At 43.7% G+C, this 18832-nt stretch overlaps 1 protein-coding gene across 2 annotated transcripts in view; it reads right to left on the reverse strand.

Moving 5' to 3' along the window:
* Window positions 1–1057: 1057 nt before the first annotated feature.
* sept12 (septin 12) overlaps window positions 1058–18832 on the reverse strand; it is a 66683-nt gene continuing 48908 nt past the window's right edge. For both annotated transcript variants that reach the window (XM_035397314.1, XM_035397315.1), the window contains 9 exons: window positions 16761–16976; window positions 11751–11879; window positions 7799–7880; window positions 7500–7637; window positions 6991–7108; window positions 5733–5828; window positions 5008–5104; window positions 4804–4855; window positions 1058–4180 (listed from right to left, as the gene is read on the reverse strand). In XM_035397314.1, the coding sequence (XP_035253205.1) occupies window positions 4024–4180; window positions 4804–4855; window positions 5008–5104; window positions 5733–5828; window positions 6991–7108; window positions 7500–7637; window positions 7799–7880; window positions 11751–11879; window positions 16761–16976 (1085 nt within the window). In that variant the 3' untranslated portion in view covers window positions 1058–4023. The remainder of the gene's footprint in view (window positions 4181–4803; window positions 4856–5007; window positions 5105–5732; window positions 5829–6990; window positions 7109–7499; window positions 7638–7798; window positions 7881–11750; window positions 11880–16760; window positions 16977–18832) is intronic.

The raw sequence follows: 18832 nt of genomic DNA on the forward strand, positions 1-18832 counted from the left end.
AATGTAGGCCATATGGTAAAAAAACTAATAGAAAATCTGTTTCAAAACACCTGGGGTTGCAAACGATTGAGAGATTGGGCATTACTGGAAGGCAGTCTGCCTATTAATTCTTTGCAGGTGGACAACAGCAGGTATGTTTTTTCTAACACAGAGGCATACTATGGTTGCATAACATTACTCCACAGTAAAAAGATACAAAAGAAAAGGATAACCACCCCGGAGCAATAGCACTACAATTAGAAGCTATTTATGAAGTTATTCCCCCTGGGTAAAATGTTTTGTGCAACAGGTTTATCAAGACAAGTCCCAAAGATTATGTGCTCATTCAAAAATCTTACATTTCATAAACTGCTGGGCTGAATACAACCCAAAATAGATGCTGAATGGGTATTTTCCGAAAAGGAATTGCATGACAAAGAGCATTGCCCCCTCTAAGTACAGGTAAGACTTTACCGGCTATTTGATTATAAAATAGTGGCTAAAAAAATAACGTGGCATCACATGGTGTTATATGGATAAAAAAATGTTGGCCATTTGTGTTGCACTGTTATCTTCAAATTAAAATATGTAGGATCAATAACGAAACTGACCTTTCTTCGTCAAACAAGTTCTGGTTTTAAAGCTGACACGATCGACTGTGACTTATTTAATTATGCTAATTATGATCAATGTGGGGTCTTGAACCCACACGATGAAACTAACCGATATTGTTTTCATTTTATTTATTTTTTTTCAGCTGTTTTCCCCCATTTTGCTGTGTTCATTTTTCTGTAAATAACAATGGTTGTGAAATTTATTTGAGGAGAACTTTGTTGTTCATTTTATCTCATGGCTGCAGTGCCTTGTCAGACAAGCGTTGTCGTTTTGAAATGGTTTGGTTGCAGTCTGCACCGTTTTAGTAAAAGTTGTACAAAACTAAACTGTGGCTTTTTTTGCCGTCCTCTTTTGTCTCTCAATGTGCTATTGTCTTTGACCTGTCATTTAAAGGGGTTTCCCCAGATTTTAGTCCAGGGACCCCCAGGAATCTGTGAAGAAGTTCCGAAACATTTCTCTGCAGTCAAGAAGAATTTTGTTTTTATTTCCATAGTGCATACATTACATATTTTAGATTTACGATTAAATAAACACATCCTTTATAATATTACAATCACTATAGTGTATTACATATTTATTTTGTGCTGAATCGCTACATGTCTTCCATAGATACATAATTCAAACATGCTTCCATGTACTTGTGATACCCATTGCATTGCATCCTAGAGTAGTTTTTAGATAGTCAAACATAAACCGTTTCATTTAGACAGGGTCCTTAGCTACAGGGTGGTCATTTTAGGGAGTCTTTGGATTGTGAAGTGAATTTATAAGAATGCATTCTAAACTGCCGAAAGAAACCACTGCACTCCCGATGTGATATGCAAGAGGCACCATTGCCTGTAAGGCAGGGACAGTGTCATAACATGAGCGGGTGAGTTAGCACTGGAGCTATAATGTATATGGCACGATTGAGTAGGTTATTTTATCAGAAACGAGGAGCCAGAAGTGCTTAATTGTAAATACACTTAAAATTTAATCAGAAATAAGATACTATAACATGGAAATGCAGCTATCTTTTTGGCCAGTCCTTATCTCTTAATATATGCTGTAAGATTTATATGTAACAAATGCCTATTTTAGTAATGTGAAGATAAAATGCATTTATTGTCAAATATATCAACCTCCACCGTATGCAAATGTATGTATATATATATATATGTCAGAGACTGTTGTAGGCTGCAATATAAAATGCCTTGTAATCCTCACAGGTTTGTGGCCAGTCATATGGTGCAACGTTCATAATCCGTTTAAATTCAGAGCATCTTTTTGTTAGGGCAGTGATTGTGAGTGTACTTTTCTACCCTGGCCTCAAGATGGCGCTTTTGTTTCAGACTTTAAGGCTTTCAACTTGCAACTACGCCGTATACTTTTTAATACACTCAATTAATTAAGGTGGATGAACTGAAGCATATGCCGACCCAAAAGGAGCCCAAGTAGCAAGTGGTCATTGTTTAATTGATATTTGGAGTAATTACTAACAGGGAAATCCATTAAATATTTACAGACATTCATTGCCTACAACAGCCTTAGAAGTCAGAACAGTATACTTTTAGACTAAAAACATAATTTCCCAGAACACCTAACTCAACCTTAATGAAAACAGCTGTGACCCTCCGTCAACACTCACACTGATTTTCTGTCGACTCAAACAGGTAAGGTGTCGATTATTATTGCTCTGACAAACATTGTCTTTTGTTAAACAAACTTAAGATAAAGATAAATAATGCAACTTATGCATCTGAACTGGAAACGTAACGTTATTATTATTATTTTTACATTGTTGGAGTTTCCAACTGGACGCACTTTTACTGGTTGTGTATTTTTCTGATTGTTGATAGCCTACATCTTTAGGCTGGTGGCGGTGTCAGGCCACAATTCTAGCCCGACATTTACCACAACTAAGTTAGGTGGATATTTTCATTTGGCATTAGCTATGAATTCGGCAACGAAATTGACATTAGTCAATGCACTCGCACTTCAGAAACGGTTTATTTGTAAGTGGACTATACCTTTTCTGTTCAGATCTACAGGGTGAAGTATTTAGTTGCGCCTCCCCATGAACAGACAATGTTAAGTCAATGCATGCAAGCCTGGGGTGCCAAACTCCGTCCTTTGGAGGTGCCCTGTGTGCCCATGTATAGGCTACTCAGTTTTTGTTTCAGCCGTAACTTCCGTTTATGTTGCCATAACAATCAGTTAGATATGCAAATGTAGCAAAATATACGTTTAATTCACATTTGATTTAAAGACCAAAATTTATCATTTGAGAAAATGATGGGTTCTTACCACAGCGTTAACGCGGCACTAGGGACGGAATTTGACTCTCCTCACAAGACATCTATTAGGCCTACTCATTTTGTTAAAGACACTATCAGAGTGGAATACGTTTGTAGAAGAACATAACCGGGAAATAAGATTAATGTGTTTACACTCGGATGTCTTCTTTGAGGCATCCCGGTTTTGAAGTATCGACCCATGAAGTACTGTTAGCCATCAGTTACGAAGCAGGTAACGTAAGAACAATTGTGTTAAAACAGCCACCGCTTCAGATAACTCCTTAAAAGGCACCAAGGGTGGTTCCAGGTGAAAATGGAACTCCGGCCCGAGTCTGCGTTTTTGTTGGACGTTGTAAGCATTTGTACGGCTTTGTATGCACCGCCAAACGGCACAACTGAAAACATTCACCGGGGTTCACTTTGATATACCTTTGAAGAAAAACATTTGAACCTGACAGGAATTTATAAACTGCATGATAATTATAATGTAAACCGAGGATACATTTCAGCGATCAGGCCTTGGGCGCCCTTTAAGATGAAAAAGCAAAACATGGCAAAATAAAGTCCTATCACTTCACTCGCAGTGTCTAAAAAATGGATGTAGATTAGAAAGCAGTAATTACTGTCTGTAAATGTCTGTGTTATTGATGGTTACACGGCCATTAGCGCTCTGAAGTCGTCCCAGTTTCCTACTTTAATCCAGGGACAGCCGTATGACTGAAGACTGGGAGAAAGAGCTGGAAGTGAGCCATTCTGTACTGCAAAAAGTCACGCAGAGATCAAAGCATCCTTTTACATTTTTTTTTGTCTGACAGTGTTATTTTCTACAAAGTGTAGCCTATTCTTCAAACGTGGGCAATCCTTATCGCCCCCCCAGGTAAAAGCCCACGTACAACTCCAAAAATATCTGCGCATACATTAATTCTTTATAATGAAGAAATATGCTTTATTTAGCGGTAATGTGTACGCGAAAATATTGCAGGTGATTTCTCTCTCTCCCAATCAAATTGTGATGCCACGCATTGAAATTCGCTTATAAAAGTCTCTCTCGCTTTTGATTGGTTGACAGCGGGATCGTCCATACTACAGTCCCTTAGAAGACGGAAGTTCCCACAAACGTCCTCAGCTTTATTAGCCTACTCCTGGCTTCAAATCAGAGGCTTTCAGGCTCGCTCTTTTCCGCCACGCCGTTCACAGGGCTCAGAGCTGAAATCCCCAGTCCATTCAGGTTGCTTTCGTTGAGCCTTCTGACCCTGTAGGTCTCATAGTGGATGTTGTGGGTGACGTCCTTTAAGTCTTGCAGGTGGGACCTGGGGAGAAGAAAATTAATAGGAATTTTAAACAATATACCAATTAAATATATATATATATATATATATATATATATATATATATATATATATATATATATTTGGTGAGAAAAAGTTGACAATGTAAAGACATTTGAGCTGCTGCTTAGCAACTAAAGGACAATGTTGCCCCACTCACTCACTGACTCGGATGAAGCTCGCACAAAGTAAGACAGTACCCCTATGCTACCACTAGATAGATCTAAAAGCACTTAAAAAGGGGTAAACCAAAGCGGCCCCAGCCCTCCAGTGACTGGTTGTTGTGCAAAGAAACCTGGTCCTTTGTGGGGCTGCTGAGTGGGAAACACAGCTGAGATGACACAGCAGCCACAGGCTATTGGCCACAGTCGGCACTGGCATGGTAAGGATTCAATATCAGGGGGGCCTTCAAGGACTGGGGCAGTGTCTTAACAGCATGCCCCCCTCCCAAATAAAATGTCCAAAAATGAACAAAAAAGTTTTCAAACTTACGAGGCATAATGTAGTACAATTCATAATATGTAGGACATTATTCAGAATGCCTTATGCATGTGTGTGGCCCCTACTAGAAATAGAAAAACACAGCACCATCAACAGCCACTTACCTGATGAGCAGATCTCTTAAGTTGGCAAACTCGCAGTGTGCAACGTTCTCCACTGTAAAGACAAAATGAATTAGGATTTCCCCATTCACAGGGTATTAGGAATGTGGCCCCCATCATTGAGGGCTTCCTGAAGGCTTGTTTGTTTTGTTCATATTTTTATGTGTTTTATATACGTCAAGCACTTACTTCACACGTAGTACTCACCCTCTATAATTCCCCATTTTGTTTTTCTGCCAAGGACCTTGTTCCCGTTCACCTGGTGCTCTTTGTCTGTCCCCACTACTGCAAAAGGGATCTTTTCCTAAAAATGTAACAAACACACTGTGATGCAGATGGGCAAAAAAATATATATATATATACAGCATCTACTGTAATTCATATATAATGTAAAAAACATATTGTGGCATTGGGTCCGCTGGAGAAGCGGATTGATCTCGGCAGCCCCGGCTGGTGGAAAGAGCACACGCACCTGGGCTGCGTACACTAATCAGCCCAGCTGCTTAAAGGTGTATTCCTCTCTCCACAGTTTGGAGTCGAGGCCGGGAGCACATACTAAGAGAGCGAGTTTTTGAGTTTTGTCTTAATCTTGTTTAGTTTGTCAGAGCACTACAAGACGGAGAAAGTAACCCACAGATGAAAAGTGGAGGAGCTGGTCAGCTGAAAAGAGGGCCTAATGAGAAAATTAGAGATCAATCTAATGTTTTTGAGAAAAAGACAATGAACCAATGGCCCATATAACAGTATATTTAATATAAATGACTATTATTTGCTATTGGACCTACTATTTACTATGTATATGTAGAGTATGTGTAATAATAACTTTCTGTGATATTTATTTCCTCATAGCAAAAAAACAATAAGAGATGGCCTTGAGTGCGAAAAGTAGTCATTACTCAAATTTTATCATTCATTATCCTGTCATTCATTACCCTAATTTTGTCATTCATTATCCTGTCATCTCCGTCTTCATCGTACTCTGTCTGTGGGTACACCCTGATCCCGTTGGCCTGCAGATCCTTTCTTATCTGTTGAGACAAAAAAACCAAAACAGATTGAGCAACTTTTTGTAGCATTTTGTTCCCCCCCCCCCCCCAAATCTGAGCCTTAGTAACCTCTTTCCCTCTTCATGTCCACTGCCATAATTTACAGGCCTGCACTTCTGACCTCGTACTCCTTACATTCTGATACCATAGATCTGGTGAACATACAGTTTGATGAATATACATACGGTTCTGTATTACAAATTGTACTGATAGGAGAGCGGGTGGTGCCATTGCATGTACTTGGCGACTCACTGGCTGGAACCAATCGCTATTCTCCTACAGAGAAGAGCTTTTTGATTGGGTCATATGAGTCAGTGACTGATGGCACAGAGTCCCTCCCCGATTATGGGGTTCAGAGACACATCTGCTGGGCCTCGTAACAATTTGCATCGCGGTTTCATATTTAGAGCACAGCCGAGGTCCTGCGTGCTTTCCTCCCACTCAGGTCAGTAGCTCCAGCACTGTAATCAGAGGCCAGTTCGTGGACGGACAGCGAATGATCAAGCACGTCATAAAAGCAGTTAATTAGTCCCCAGTGACGGGAGGTTTTTTTGGCTGCTGGAGGTCGCAGGTCAGAGCCGGGCGAAGGGCTTAGCGTGCGCTCCGCTGAGACGCGCTGGCCGGACGCCAGGCTCGGCTTCCTCTGTGCGGAGCCGGAGCTGAACAGACTGTGTTTTAGGTGGCGCGGCCTGCGTCTCCCGTCTGGCCACCGCACGCAAACCGCTTTCGCTAGGAAATAATCGACCGCTTGCGGTATTTCGGGCTGAGCGGTCAAATCAAATGTCGGCATGGCTTTTTGAGGATGAAACTTTTTAACGATTTCTTGGAGCATTCGCTCCCCTCACGTTCCTGTTTCAGCTCATTACCTTCCGCATTATTTAACTGTAGGAATGCTGACGATGTACAGAGTCCGTAAGCAGTGCTTTTTATGGAAGTATTAATTGCAGAAAGGAGAAACATATGCCTGTTCTGCTGGACAGAGCATTGCCCTGAATTATACTATCCACGTATTTGGGCCTTCAGGTTATCGCCATTGTATCGTCATCATTACCAACACTCATTATTTTCATGGCCAAATATAATCATTGCCCTCATCATCTTAACAGACGTGGCTGGAGGGGAATAGCAGTGTTAATGGAGTCACCCTCTGTTTGAACTCCAGCCTCTCCTCGATGGTGAGCGCGTCTGCTTTAGCGATCACCGGGACGATGCTCACGATCAGGCCAAGCCGCCTCATGAACTCCACGTCTAGGGGTCGCAACCTGCAAAACAGTTGGAGAATGCATGGATCTCAGCCTTCATGAGCATTTAAATTAGGACTGCAAGCTAGACGATAAAGACACGTTCCGTTTCATAGTGCGGTGTGGAGGCTGAATGCTAAAATGGGTTTTGGATGGACTTGGGTGGACCTCAGGGTCGGCGAGTCTAATTGCAGGCAATGTGGAACTGTACTTTCAGGCCCTCCAAATGTACTTGAATAAGAACCACTTCAGTATGTTCTGTGCAGATAGAAAACTTGTCAGATACACTGTCCCCATCACTAGGGCTGCTGCAGATTAACCATGGTGACAGTGAAGCCGTTTCTGTATGACTGTTGGGCTGCACACGTGACGGCTGGCTGCAGTGGCCCAGAGGGGAAGTGGGGCAAGTTACCAGTGTCCGGTGGCCGGCAGGAAGTAGACGCAGCAGTGGACCCGCGTGTCGGGGATCCGCCTCTTCCTGTTGACGTTGAGCTCCTCCTTTAAGTACTTCTCGTACTGCTCATTAATATATTCCACTATGGGCTCCCAGCTGATGAAAGACGACATGTTGGTGAGGAATAAGGATTCTACTTTGTTTCTTCGGAATTTACTCTGAATTGTACAAACAGCAATGTGTTTCAATGCACAGAAATGTAATCCTATTCAATGAGCTAAGAATCATCGGGCATTTTTGACATCGCCCCCACTTACCAGTTTTCATTGTTAATCTGGTCTCCGAAACCTGGGGTGTCAATGACAGTTAGCTTCATCTTCACTCCCCGCTCCTCGATGACTGTTGAGGAATATAGAGGCAGAGAGGCTTAGGCACATCTTTCAAACTTTGTTAGCAATAGTTGGTTCCTGGTGTTATAAACAACAGATACACTAGGTGGCAGTACTATTCAGACAAACTCTTACTCGTTCTCAGTAAGTGGTTGATTGTACATCTCTGAAATTTGTCCCATGTTTAAGGGCTGGTGAACATCTCTCCTCAAGAGTATTGTTGGCTGTCCTCAATAGTTTACCATAGAGTTATTATTTAATGCAATATATATTTTGTAATTGTATAAAGCCGAAATTCCCATTAATATTTTAGAAATTAACCCATCGGTAAAAGATGCCACAAAAGGTTTGGAAGATGTTCACACTTACAATCACGTCTCAGGTCTGGTTGGGAAAAAAATGCTGTACTTCAGCTGAGCAATATTGTCTGAGAACGCCAAGACCACACATTTAACCTTTGGCAGAGCGAAGATCATTGAAAATCAAGGCTTATCTCGTTTGTGTAAGTTTGCAGGTCCACGTTCAGACTAAAAAAGATCGGTTCTCTTTCCAAACATGCGGAACGAATTCTGGGTTCTCCAGGGCGCTGAAATCAGGAGGTATTCAGCTCCGCGGCCAGCCTGCTTCCCATATTTCAGTCTCTGCTCCAGCCTGTTGGCTCTGACTGCGTAAACCTCTTTTCCTGGTACTTGATTTCCAACCCAGCTCTTTGAAGGCCGGTGTGAACTCTGCTAGCCAGCGTACAGTGGCCCTCCAGCAGCCCACCATCTGCACGGCTGCGGGGCCTGCCAGGGGTTCAGCGCTCCGCTAGCAGACAGTCAAGGTGAGGCAGCAGAGATGAGGACCAGATGTTAAAATAGGGCTAAAGAGTTGGTGAACGGCTCTGCCGCTGTAGCACCAATTTGCATGCCGCTGTCATGCCGACAGCTGTTGCCAACAGCAGTCCAATAGGTGAATGGTTGCTGGGCCATGCATGCGCACTGGCAGAACAGCTGAGCTGAGGTTTTTTTGTTTTTTTTTTGGCCATGTACGAGGACACAAGTCTAAGTTTAACCTAACTGCTAAGCCATTTGTTCTTAAGTAGCAAATCTCCATGAACATTTACACCTTTTTTTCTTCCATTGCTAATGTCGTTGAACAATTTATTCAAGTGCCTTCCAATAAACAAGTACTATTATTTTATTGCCTGTATACACACTTGCACAAGCTATAGTTGCTTGACTATGTTTGTCATTCATTTTGACTGATATTTTTATGAGTATAATGATGAAAATGTTTGCTTTGGAACGTGAGATTTTCACAAATTTCGCATTCATAAAAAATAATATTTGGTTTCCGTTTGAGGACATTGTTTACATTGTGTTCAAGTGGGAAGGCAGTGAGGGCACTCTCCAGTTTCCTGGGGTGACGACTCAGGAAGTCATGTGACCCCTGGCAAAATGGCCTTCATTCTAAAGTGGTACCGTGTGCTTTTCTCACGGACAGTACCCCCCGTCCAACAGAACACTTCCACTGGGTTTTCTTACCTTCTGGACACTTCAAGTGAACTGCAGCTCCAGTTTAGATGTAGGCCTACAGCCTAAATAATCATTGTACACTAGAATGTAAATCCTTCCGGGTAAAGCCCTAGATTCCTTTTAAACAAATGGGGTACATCACACACACGTGCACACACAAAACACATGGCACAGATCTTGTATGCGGTGGAAAAAATCTCAAACGAGAACATCAGAGATTATTGCAATTAGCCTGGTGAACATAGCCGCTGTGCGAAAAATGACAGGAAAGAAACTGCAATGATAATTTCCCTTTGACACAAGGCCCGCAGCCAACAATACCAGATTTAGCAGGATTAAGGAAACAAAGCTGAATCATGAAGGCAGCGAGGGAGAGGATGGGGTGGGGTAGAGGGTTGATTGTTCAGGGAATACGACTCTCAGCCAGGCATTTGGTTCGTTTCGTCTTACACCTCAAAAATATTGAATACAGAAACGGTCTACAAGCATGCACAATTAGACTGGCCTGACCTTATCGCACGACTGCTTGGCTCCGAAACCATAAAATATAAACAAATAAAAAGAAAGCTACCATTTTAAAGTTTTTTTCTTTTTTTCTTTTTGGGGTCTTCTCAGTCGTTCTGGGAAGGGAGGCATGAATGCATGCAGAGCTGCTACACACAGCAGAGGGGGACGTACTGTATGTGACCAAACATGGCCCCTATTTAAACAGTCTGAGGAAGACGTTTAAGTTTAGCTTCGTCATGGCAATGACCTTAATGCCTCTTTCCAGCTGAGCATGATGGCGCCTTGGGTGTCAAGAGCCCCCAGCCTATGTTTGGGGTGGGGAGGGGGGGTGCAGGGGAGCTGAGGGTACGTGCGGCTCAAAGCATCGCACCAGCATGGAAGAATGATAAACCATGTATGATCGCTTTAAAGCGTGAAACTTCCCCTGGGGTGCTCTGTGGACTTCTCCCCATTTGACCTGTCTGGGTGACGCAACCATGGACCACAAATTTTGCAGACCAATTTAGACGGTCAGCTCCTGCTTTCCTTCAGTCCATTGCATTTCCTAATCGCTGGAGGTTCTGAGAAAAAAGTGTTTTATTGTACGTGCAGAGCAATCAAAACTGTAGGTGTGGGTGTGATTGTGTACTAATTTATAGAAAAGGAAGCAATGTCATTTTTGAAAGGTGAGGATTCTTACAGTTACATGCTGGGCTATTTTTAAAAAAAATGTTGCTCAGGTCACCAGCCAGGTAATACTGATAAGACATTGTACGGATAACCTCTGCGACTATAGCTCCGGCAAAGTGTCTTATGGCGGAAGGATATCTGTCTGCAGAGAGGTAAGCAGGTTGTGTGCCGTGAGCCATTGCTGAAAAATTCAGCTCACTGGTGGCTGGGGTGAAATTGGCACGAGCCCCATGATAGTCTTCATTCTCTGTCCTTCAGTTCTCTTAGGGGCCCCAGCTTTACTGTTCCCAGATCAGTGTCTTTAAGCTGTTTGGCCCCTCTCCAAGTTAAACAGCAGATAACTTATTTTTACAAACGACTGAAGCTGACAAGGTTTTTCTTTCCTCCAATCTAATTTTTTTTTTTTAACAAATTCTCTGCCTCATTCCTAAAGATGTTCAGTTTGAGTAATTGAACATGACAAATTTGCTTTGTGACCCGAGCAGTACATCGTCAGTCACCAAGCTGAACAGTCAGCTGATTGAGACATAAGCAGATGTTTTATGTAGGACTCAACACCCAGGTTTTGTCAACAAACATATGCAGCCAAAAACCTGCAATTGAAATAACAATCCTAGTACTATCATTTTGATCTATTGCACATTTTTCTAGAAGCCGGTCTCTTTACAACTGACAATGCAGTAAACATCACCTGACAGGTTCCATGTAGCATTTTTAAGGATATGATAGGTGATGGTCATTGCCAATTGGAGCCAACTTTGGCTCATCAATCAGCAGCTAAATTTTTTTGCATATACAGCCAAATCTGGCTAACCTTTGGCAGGGTCAAACTGGCCTTATGTCATACATGCCACCATTGGATGCATCTAATATGATCAGTCAGAAATACACAGTGGTTAAGAATGGCACATTCAAATAGCCAAGTAAACAATCACATCTTGGTTCCCCAAAGAGAAAACCCACTTGGATGATGTTTTTTGGGCCATTGCTGAGGCAGTCCCATTGCCCTTTGGCTTTCTGAAGGCAAAGTTGATGTCGGCTCAGAGGCACTGATAAAATCGACCCAACTGGGTCGTCTTTACTTGGAGAGGGGTTCGAAAAATCGCTCATACTAGCTGCTGATTGGGAGTCCTTCTCGATCCCATCTCTAACGCACTCTCCTGTGATTGTGATTCGGCGGGTCTCACCGTGGCTGACGGACTGCAGGTTCACCGTTTTGGAGATCTTGTCCTCGTAGTTGGGCGTGCAGGACTTGCGGCTCACTTTGGACTTGAAGAGCGTGTTCACCAGCGTCGACTTGCCCAGGCCGCTCTGCCCTGAGAAAATGAGACAGGCAGGTTTGACTTGCGTACATTACAAAGGCATCCAAAACGAACACGTTCGCAGGCACTGCGGAGGACAGCCGTGAGTCTGCAGTGGGTCCCGTGGTTTGGAGGATCATGGGTGCGTCCAGCAGCGATGGAAACGGCACTCCTAATGAATACCGGTTTAAGCCATTCGAGGTTTTGCTAGGGCCAGGTGAAGGTGAGGGTTGAACCCAGCTGTCTGAAATGTCCGTTGAGTACGCTCACCTGCTCCTAGTAAAACCTTGTGTGTTAACACCCGTTCATTGGGAGTTTTTGTCCTTGAGCCAGTGGTACTGCTGGAAGTAACTACTAGCAAAAATAGTCTTGCGATGTTGACGCCCCTTGTAAAGTGGTGGAGAGAAGTCATAAGAATGTAGTTGCGTGATCCTATAAAAAAAAAAAATTATATACAGTCAAGCAGAAATGTGCATTTATTTTCTGGGTTGGCTTGTAACTGGAGGGGTAATGGGGAGACGGGGGTCTGGGTGGAGGTTGGGAAGTGAGCCAAAAACTGCATTTGGCCAAAATCCTGCTCTTGCTAATGACTCGACTGGAGCACACCGCTCACCGTGCTTATTCCCTGAAACATCGACGTCAAGCACAAACAACGCAATTGACCGGAACCCTCCAATCGAGGCAGGAAGCCTATAAAACCCATTAAAAATATCACAACAAAGAGCGGTGCAGTGTGTAGGAACTATACTATTACAGTTAATGTCATAATAAAACATCAAAGCGACTTCGATGCTATGAATGTTTCCTAACCTCATCTCAAAGTCCAGTTAAATACATTTTTTTTTATAAAGGAATTTCTCCTGCCTTTGACAAACTATGTCAATCATCACAGAACTTGCCAGATGCGTGGATGTGCAATAATTAACAACCCATAAATATTTGTTTTTATTTTATTTTATTTTATGAGCTGGCTTTGAGGTTAGCCAAGCAAGCATGGAGATGCTTGCTGTTCTTTGAGGATAGCCAATAAAAGATGGTTGATATTTGACTTTGGCCAATCAAACATGGAGGGAAGGCACGACTGAATGAAACCCTCGACAATGACAAATTGTTGAGGTCTGATTGAAGGAAAACCTTTTATGGTACACGATGATGGCTTCATGGTTTGGTTTCCTTCCTTGGCGTGCACAGTACCGATGCCCTGGGCCAAGTATTTTATCTAAAATAATATATTTTTTGTTAAATTATTTGTCGCAGGTCTGACAGGTGTGTGTTTAGTGCCAGTGCCTATACAGTTCTGTATGTACCAAAAATTCCATGTTATGGAGTGTCGCCAAGAATTACATCTTTCACTGTGAGGAACCTAGTTTTTTGGACAAGGAGGAAGGCTTACATTTAATTCATTGATTGCTATATTGCATCTCATTTTACAGACTGTGTTATATTTTTTAAATGATTTGTCCCAGGTCTGATTGACAGGTGTGTGTATAGTCTATTTATAAAAAGCTATTTGTGAAGCATCTCAGAGAATAAGTGCTGATCTGGGAAAAGGTTTCACTTATCCTAATATCCTAGCCTTATCCATGAGATAAAAAAGAGATGAATGGGATAAAAAGCTCAAGTGTTTCCATACAAGCCACACTCGTTGGAGATGCTTAATCAATAAGGGCTTGCACGGTGTTTAGTGTTACGACCGTTCTTTATTTGTTCTGACTCTCCCCTCCCACTTTCCGGCTTTCCTCCCTGTACAGAATTTCAGCTGAAAGACTAGGATGCTGACCACTTCCTGTTGACAATTCCCAACTTCCTGTGTCTTTGTAGTTCTTTCCTATCAAAAAAAACCTGAGCTCATCGTGTCTGCGGATGGTTCAGCTGATTGAATTGTGAAATTGCAGACCTGATTCGAGATTACAATAATGAAATTCAGTGCTGTTTCTGTTGTTGCTGTTTTTCCCCCAAGAAACAACAACTGTTATGAATCATTAGTTGTAGCTATGAGATGAAGTGTAAACAGTGTACTACAATATATTCTGTTGCTCAGACAACATTGGCATGTAGCCAGTGCATAACATTATTAAACCTAATAATTGCTGCTTGATAGTAATGAATCATTTCTACTTGATTGCTGTGTGCCTCCCATGCAGAAACACTGGCTGAACTTTATGCAGACATTAATTAGCCTCTTAACTTGAAATTAAAATCAACAGTATGCAGTAATAATTTACAGTTATGCAAATGCAGAGACTAACAACACATCACTGCATCACCAGGGATTTTATGGAAAAAGTGTTCTTCACTCAAACTGAATGGAGCAGAAGGTGATGCTCATTGGGGAAGTGGAATCTGCATTTTGGCCGGTTCAGCAGTGACCTCTGACTGCAACTCTGACCAATTATCCTTCACACATCATTGCTAATGTACACAAGGGGACCCTCGCCACCTGTCCTGCAGCAGGGACGTACTGTGACCCCAGTTTATTAAAGTCTTAATCAGGTTTGAGCCGTGACCACAGCGCGCAGCTGCCGGCGCAGTTGTGAAGCCATTGTTGATCTCTGAATGCGGATTCAGCACTCAGTGCAGTACGAGAAATACAGAGCGCCTCAGCCTGGGAGACGGAAAGGGTTTCTGCTCCTTACGGTCAGGGGATGGGGGGATTTGGATACTGAGAGAGGGGGAAGAGAGGGAGAAAGTGAAAGATGGTATGGAAGAATGTTCTTGGAAAACTCAGGAGGGAGGAGATGCATTGTTGGAGGGTGAAGGGGGGTGGGGGGGGGGGGTGGCAAGTGATAACGAACACCTGAGGCACAGAGATTCCAGGGACTGAATTTGCTGAAGTTCCTGGAATTCCTACATTGGTTTCCTGCACTTCCTACCTTAAACAGAAAGTGTGTATGTGTTTTTCTGTGTCGGTGTATGAGTGTGTGTGTGGTATGTGGTGTGAGAGAGAGAAACATGGAGTGCGTTTGACAGGAGGAGATGTAGAGAGTGCCTGTACAGAGACTGATCATGAGGCAGGGAGACGGGGATATTCTCATTGAGCTGCAGCAGCTGTAGCACTCCAAGATTACAGCGTGTGAATAACCCCAAGAGCTCGTGGGGAGAAGGAATGCACAGAAAATGTTTGTTGACAGACTGCTTCGGGGCCCTGAAGGATTTTACACGACTCCAAAGACCAGCGTCTTGTAACTTAAAGAATCAAAGCACTTTTCACACGCTGTTAACGGACAGCTAAGGTTTTGTTTGCTTTGAAATGCATCTAAAATGCGTCGAATCAAATTTGAACTTAAATGAACTCAATTCATTTAAATAAATTCGGGAGACATCAGCATTAAAAACTCCAGGGAAAGTGTTCTGCTGCATATAGCAAGCACAAGTCATTGGCCCTTGACCGACTGACTGATATAAATTCTTGGCACGTCCAGGCAGACGTTTTCCCAAGGTTTAAATCACCCTGGGTAGCCAGAAACAATTTAAATGTCAGTTACTGAAATTGATTACCCCCAAACTTAAAGAAAAGGACCTGGTGTTGTTGATCCTCTTAAGAAGGGCTCATCTTATTTAGCCTGGCATGCACAGCACTGGAAAACCAAGGTCCTGAGTTTCATAATGTGGACTTGGCAACCATAGTCATGGGCAGTTGGTTCCAGGAACAGGATTACTCTGCAGTGTGTATTTCTGGGTCTGTTCTGTCTGTTCACCCTTAATAACCGCAGGCTTAAACTGCACTGTAGCCTCGAGTCACGCACAATATGGCTCTCTCCGTGGCCCATGGCATCTAACTTAAAACCAGCACCGCACCACAACCTGGCATTCTGTTCAACGGTGTCATAAATGCATGGTAATGGTAATGATTAGTAGTTGAGGTAGTAGCACTTGTTGTAGTAACAGTAATAGTCACAGTAAAAGTAGTACTTCTTAAAGGACATTTTTCTTTTTCATTGTAATGCCCAATTGTGATGGATTAGGTGGTCCGCAGGAAGGCACCGTTAATGTAACCCATTAGTGACAATTTGGCACTCAAGGTAAATGAATTCTAATTCTATGTATTTGTGTCGTAGTTACTGCAGAATGCTTAGCAGGATATCGTTAAAAGGAGATTTAAGAGCTCTTGAATTAAATGGCTCCTCTGTTTACATGTAACAGGTGGTGTCTGAGCTGAAGCAGCTGATCGCTGGCTGTTAATGACTGTTTTCGCAAACAAAAGGGAAGTACTCCCATCCGATGCAGGATGTCGCTAGTGGCGATAAAAGGATGATCCGAAAAGTGCAGCCGAGGCTTTTATAGCCGTCAGCGTCACCGTTGTTTTTTTCACTCCCCTGCCCGAGTGAGGCCAAAGGTGGCTCCGCCCCCCCCCCCCCAGTAATGGGGCACGGCGTTTCCTGTTCACCTGTCCCCGCGCTTCCTCTCCGAGAAGCTACGGCTTTCCTTCAGCCGCCCCTGCGGGGAGCCGCGGCCCGTGCCAGAGGCCGCTGCCACGCCCCCTCTGTGAACATCAGGCAGCAGACACAAAAATCCGTCCCGCACACACACAAAACGCACACAAAACGCACACACATACACACACATACACAAACATACACGCCCGCGCTCACAAACGTGCTTGCACCAGACTCCTGACTTCGCTTCGCTTATCAGTGAGAAGAATCCCCTCATCCACATTCGCGCACACACACACTAAATGCATTTAATTTTGAATATCACCACATTTGTTCACATATGTGAAAGAATTTTGAGCTGTCTTATCTGTTTTGTTGGATTTGCATAATAAGTGAGAGAGAGAGAGAGCCAGGGGACCATGTCCAGTGTGGTCCCATGTGTAGAGAGGGAAAGAGACATGGTATCAGTGTGACCCATCTATGAAACCCCGCCCCCGTTGCCCGGGTGATGCTTGCTTACCTACAACCATTATGTTAAACTCAAAGCCCGTCTTCATGGCCTTTCGCCTCATCTGGTCCAGCACGGCCTCGATGCCCACGTAGCCGAACAGCTCGTGCCCCGTGATGTACCCGTCCGGGCTGGGCTCTTTGGGGCAAGTGGGCGGGGCCTGCTCCTCTGGCTCCTCCTCCTCCTCGGCCATCTGGACGTCTGGCTCCAAGGCCGGTGCTGGCATTTCTGGAGGGGGAGGGGAGAAGGGAGATTAATGGTTTTAATCTCTATAGGTGTTTCTATGAGAAGTTATGTGTAGGGAGAGATCCTTGAAGTGCCCAGGCCTGATGCAGTGCTGGATACTCCTTAGACTGTAGGTAAATGGGAAGCCCTAGATGGGCTGAATGACCTATTCTCCTGAATATGTATTCATATGTGTCGTGTCATTGAGGCCCACATGACAGTTGCACATTGGTACACAAAGCCTGTACTATTCAAAGGGATTGGACATAAACCCTATTTTATTTACTGCTGTGGACATAGCCCATTCATCTGCGTAATACTGCTCTTCAGCAACAGTTTCATTACGAAGAAATGCACTGAACATATTGCCAGACACACGCACAGTAAATCACGAATAGTAGGCTTGTCTAGTTTTACCGCCTGCATTACACCCATCAAAGGAAAGCGTGCGGGCCGTTTAGTTGGCTACACTCACTCCTGATCCTGCCGTTCGAAGGGTGCCAGCCCACTTTTGAGGGTGAGTGTTTACCCGGCGGTCATGTGGAGTCAGAGACGCGGCGCTTCAGGGGCTTAAACTCGGGTGACGTGTCTAAATGCGGGCCGCGGCTTAGCGGGTCCCTCTGGGCGCTCTAGGAGGGGAGAGGATTGGCCTCACGCGGCAGGCCGTCCCGCAGCGCGCTCGCCGCGCGGCCTCCGCGCTCCTCCGCCTCGGGAACGATGTAACCGCGTCGCCCCTGACGACATGCGGCAGCAGTATGCTCAGTGTGGACGCCCGTACTCGTGTTCGTTTTTGCTGGATTACGTTGGTGGTCAAACCGCGTTCAGTTTAGCCACAAATTGGCTTTCCCCATGAACAGAACATTTTAGTTTCAAACGAGCAAGGCTGACTCGAGTTGCCGGCACAGCGACAGGTGAGGGCACATGACAATTGAAAGGAAAAGAACAAATCCAAATCTTTGAGTTTCTTTAATTCTCAGTGATGCTTTGTGTGTGATGTGCTGAAATGCTGTTGAGCGCATATTTAGTATTCACACTTTCATGTACCGGCAAACCCTCCAAGTCATACGCCGCTCAGAACAACTTGATTTACTTTTTTTTTGTTTTTTATTTTGCTTTAATATCTGAGATCACTGTTGCGCAATGCCAGACCTTTATTTTTGCAAAGGAGCCCCGCTGACAACATGAATGTTTCTTTCAACAGCTACAAAGCATCTTTCATGCTGGTACTCAGGGGTCGCGACCTTGCCCGGAGGTCACGACCCCACTTCACTTCTGACACTGGGTCAAGTAGGCGGTCTGGGAAGAGTCGCCCACTTGCCACATAAAGTGTGACCTATAGAGGAGTCACATTACATGAGAAAGGACTCACTCACACTTGGTTGTATCAATTTGCACACAGTATGTGGTCAAATGGCGCATAGTCAGTGTATCTATTGTCCCTGACGGCAATTCATTAAGCAGCATATTTAAAAATCATTAGTGAGCGAATGTGTTAGTCATCAAATCTAAGGCAGTACATAGTGCTGTGAGTCAATAAATTTAAAAATAAACAGTAAAATTTTAAATTATTTGCAATACCAGTAGAAAACTTCAATAGAAAAAAGGAAAGCAAATACAGAAATTCTGAGGCCTGGTGCGTGTACTCTTCAGCCTTTATTACTGCAATGTTGTAAAAAACCAATACTGTTGTTGCTTTTAATTTTGGGGTCTCTCTAGTGTCTGCCAACTGAAATTCCTTGTAGAGGATTAACTGGACTGCCAGCTCATAAAGTCCATGCGGTCTCTTTCAGTTAGTGGGAGGGTGTAGCCAATTGCTTTATGGCTCATCTTCAGGAGTCTGGCAGGGGACACTGAGAAGA

This window comes from Anguilla anguilla, chromosome 17 (genome assembly GCF_013347855.1).
Source record: "Anguilla anguilla isolate fAngAng1 chromosome 17, fAngAng1.pri, whole genome shotgun sequence".
Classification (NCBI taxonomy): Eukaryota; Metazoa; Chordata; class Actinopteri; order Anguilliformes; family Anguillidae; genus Anguilla; species Anguilla anguilla.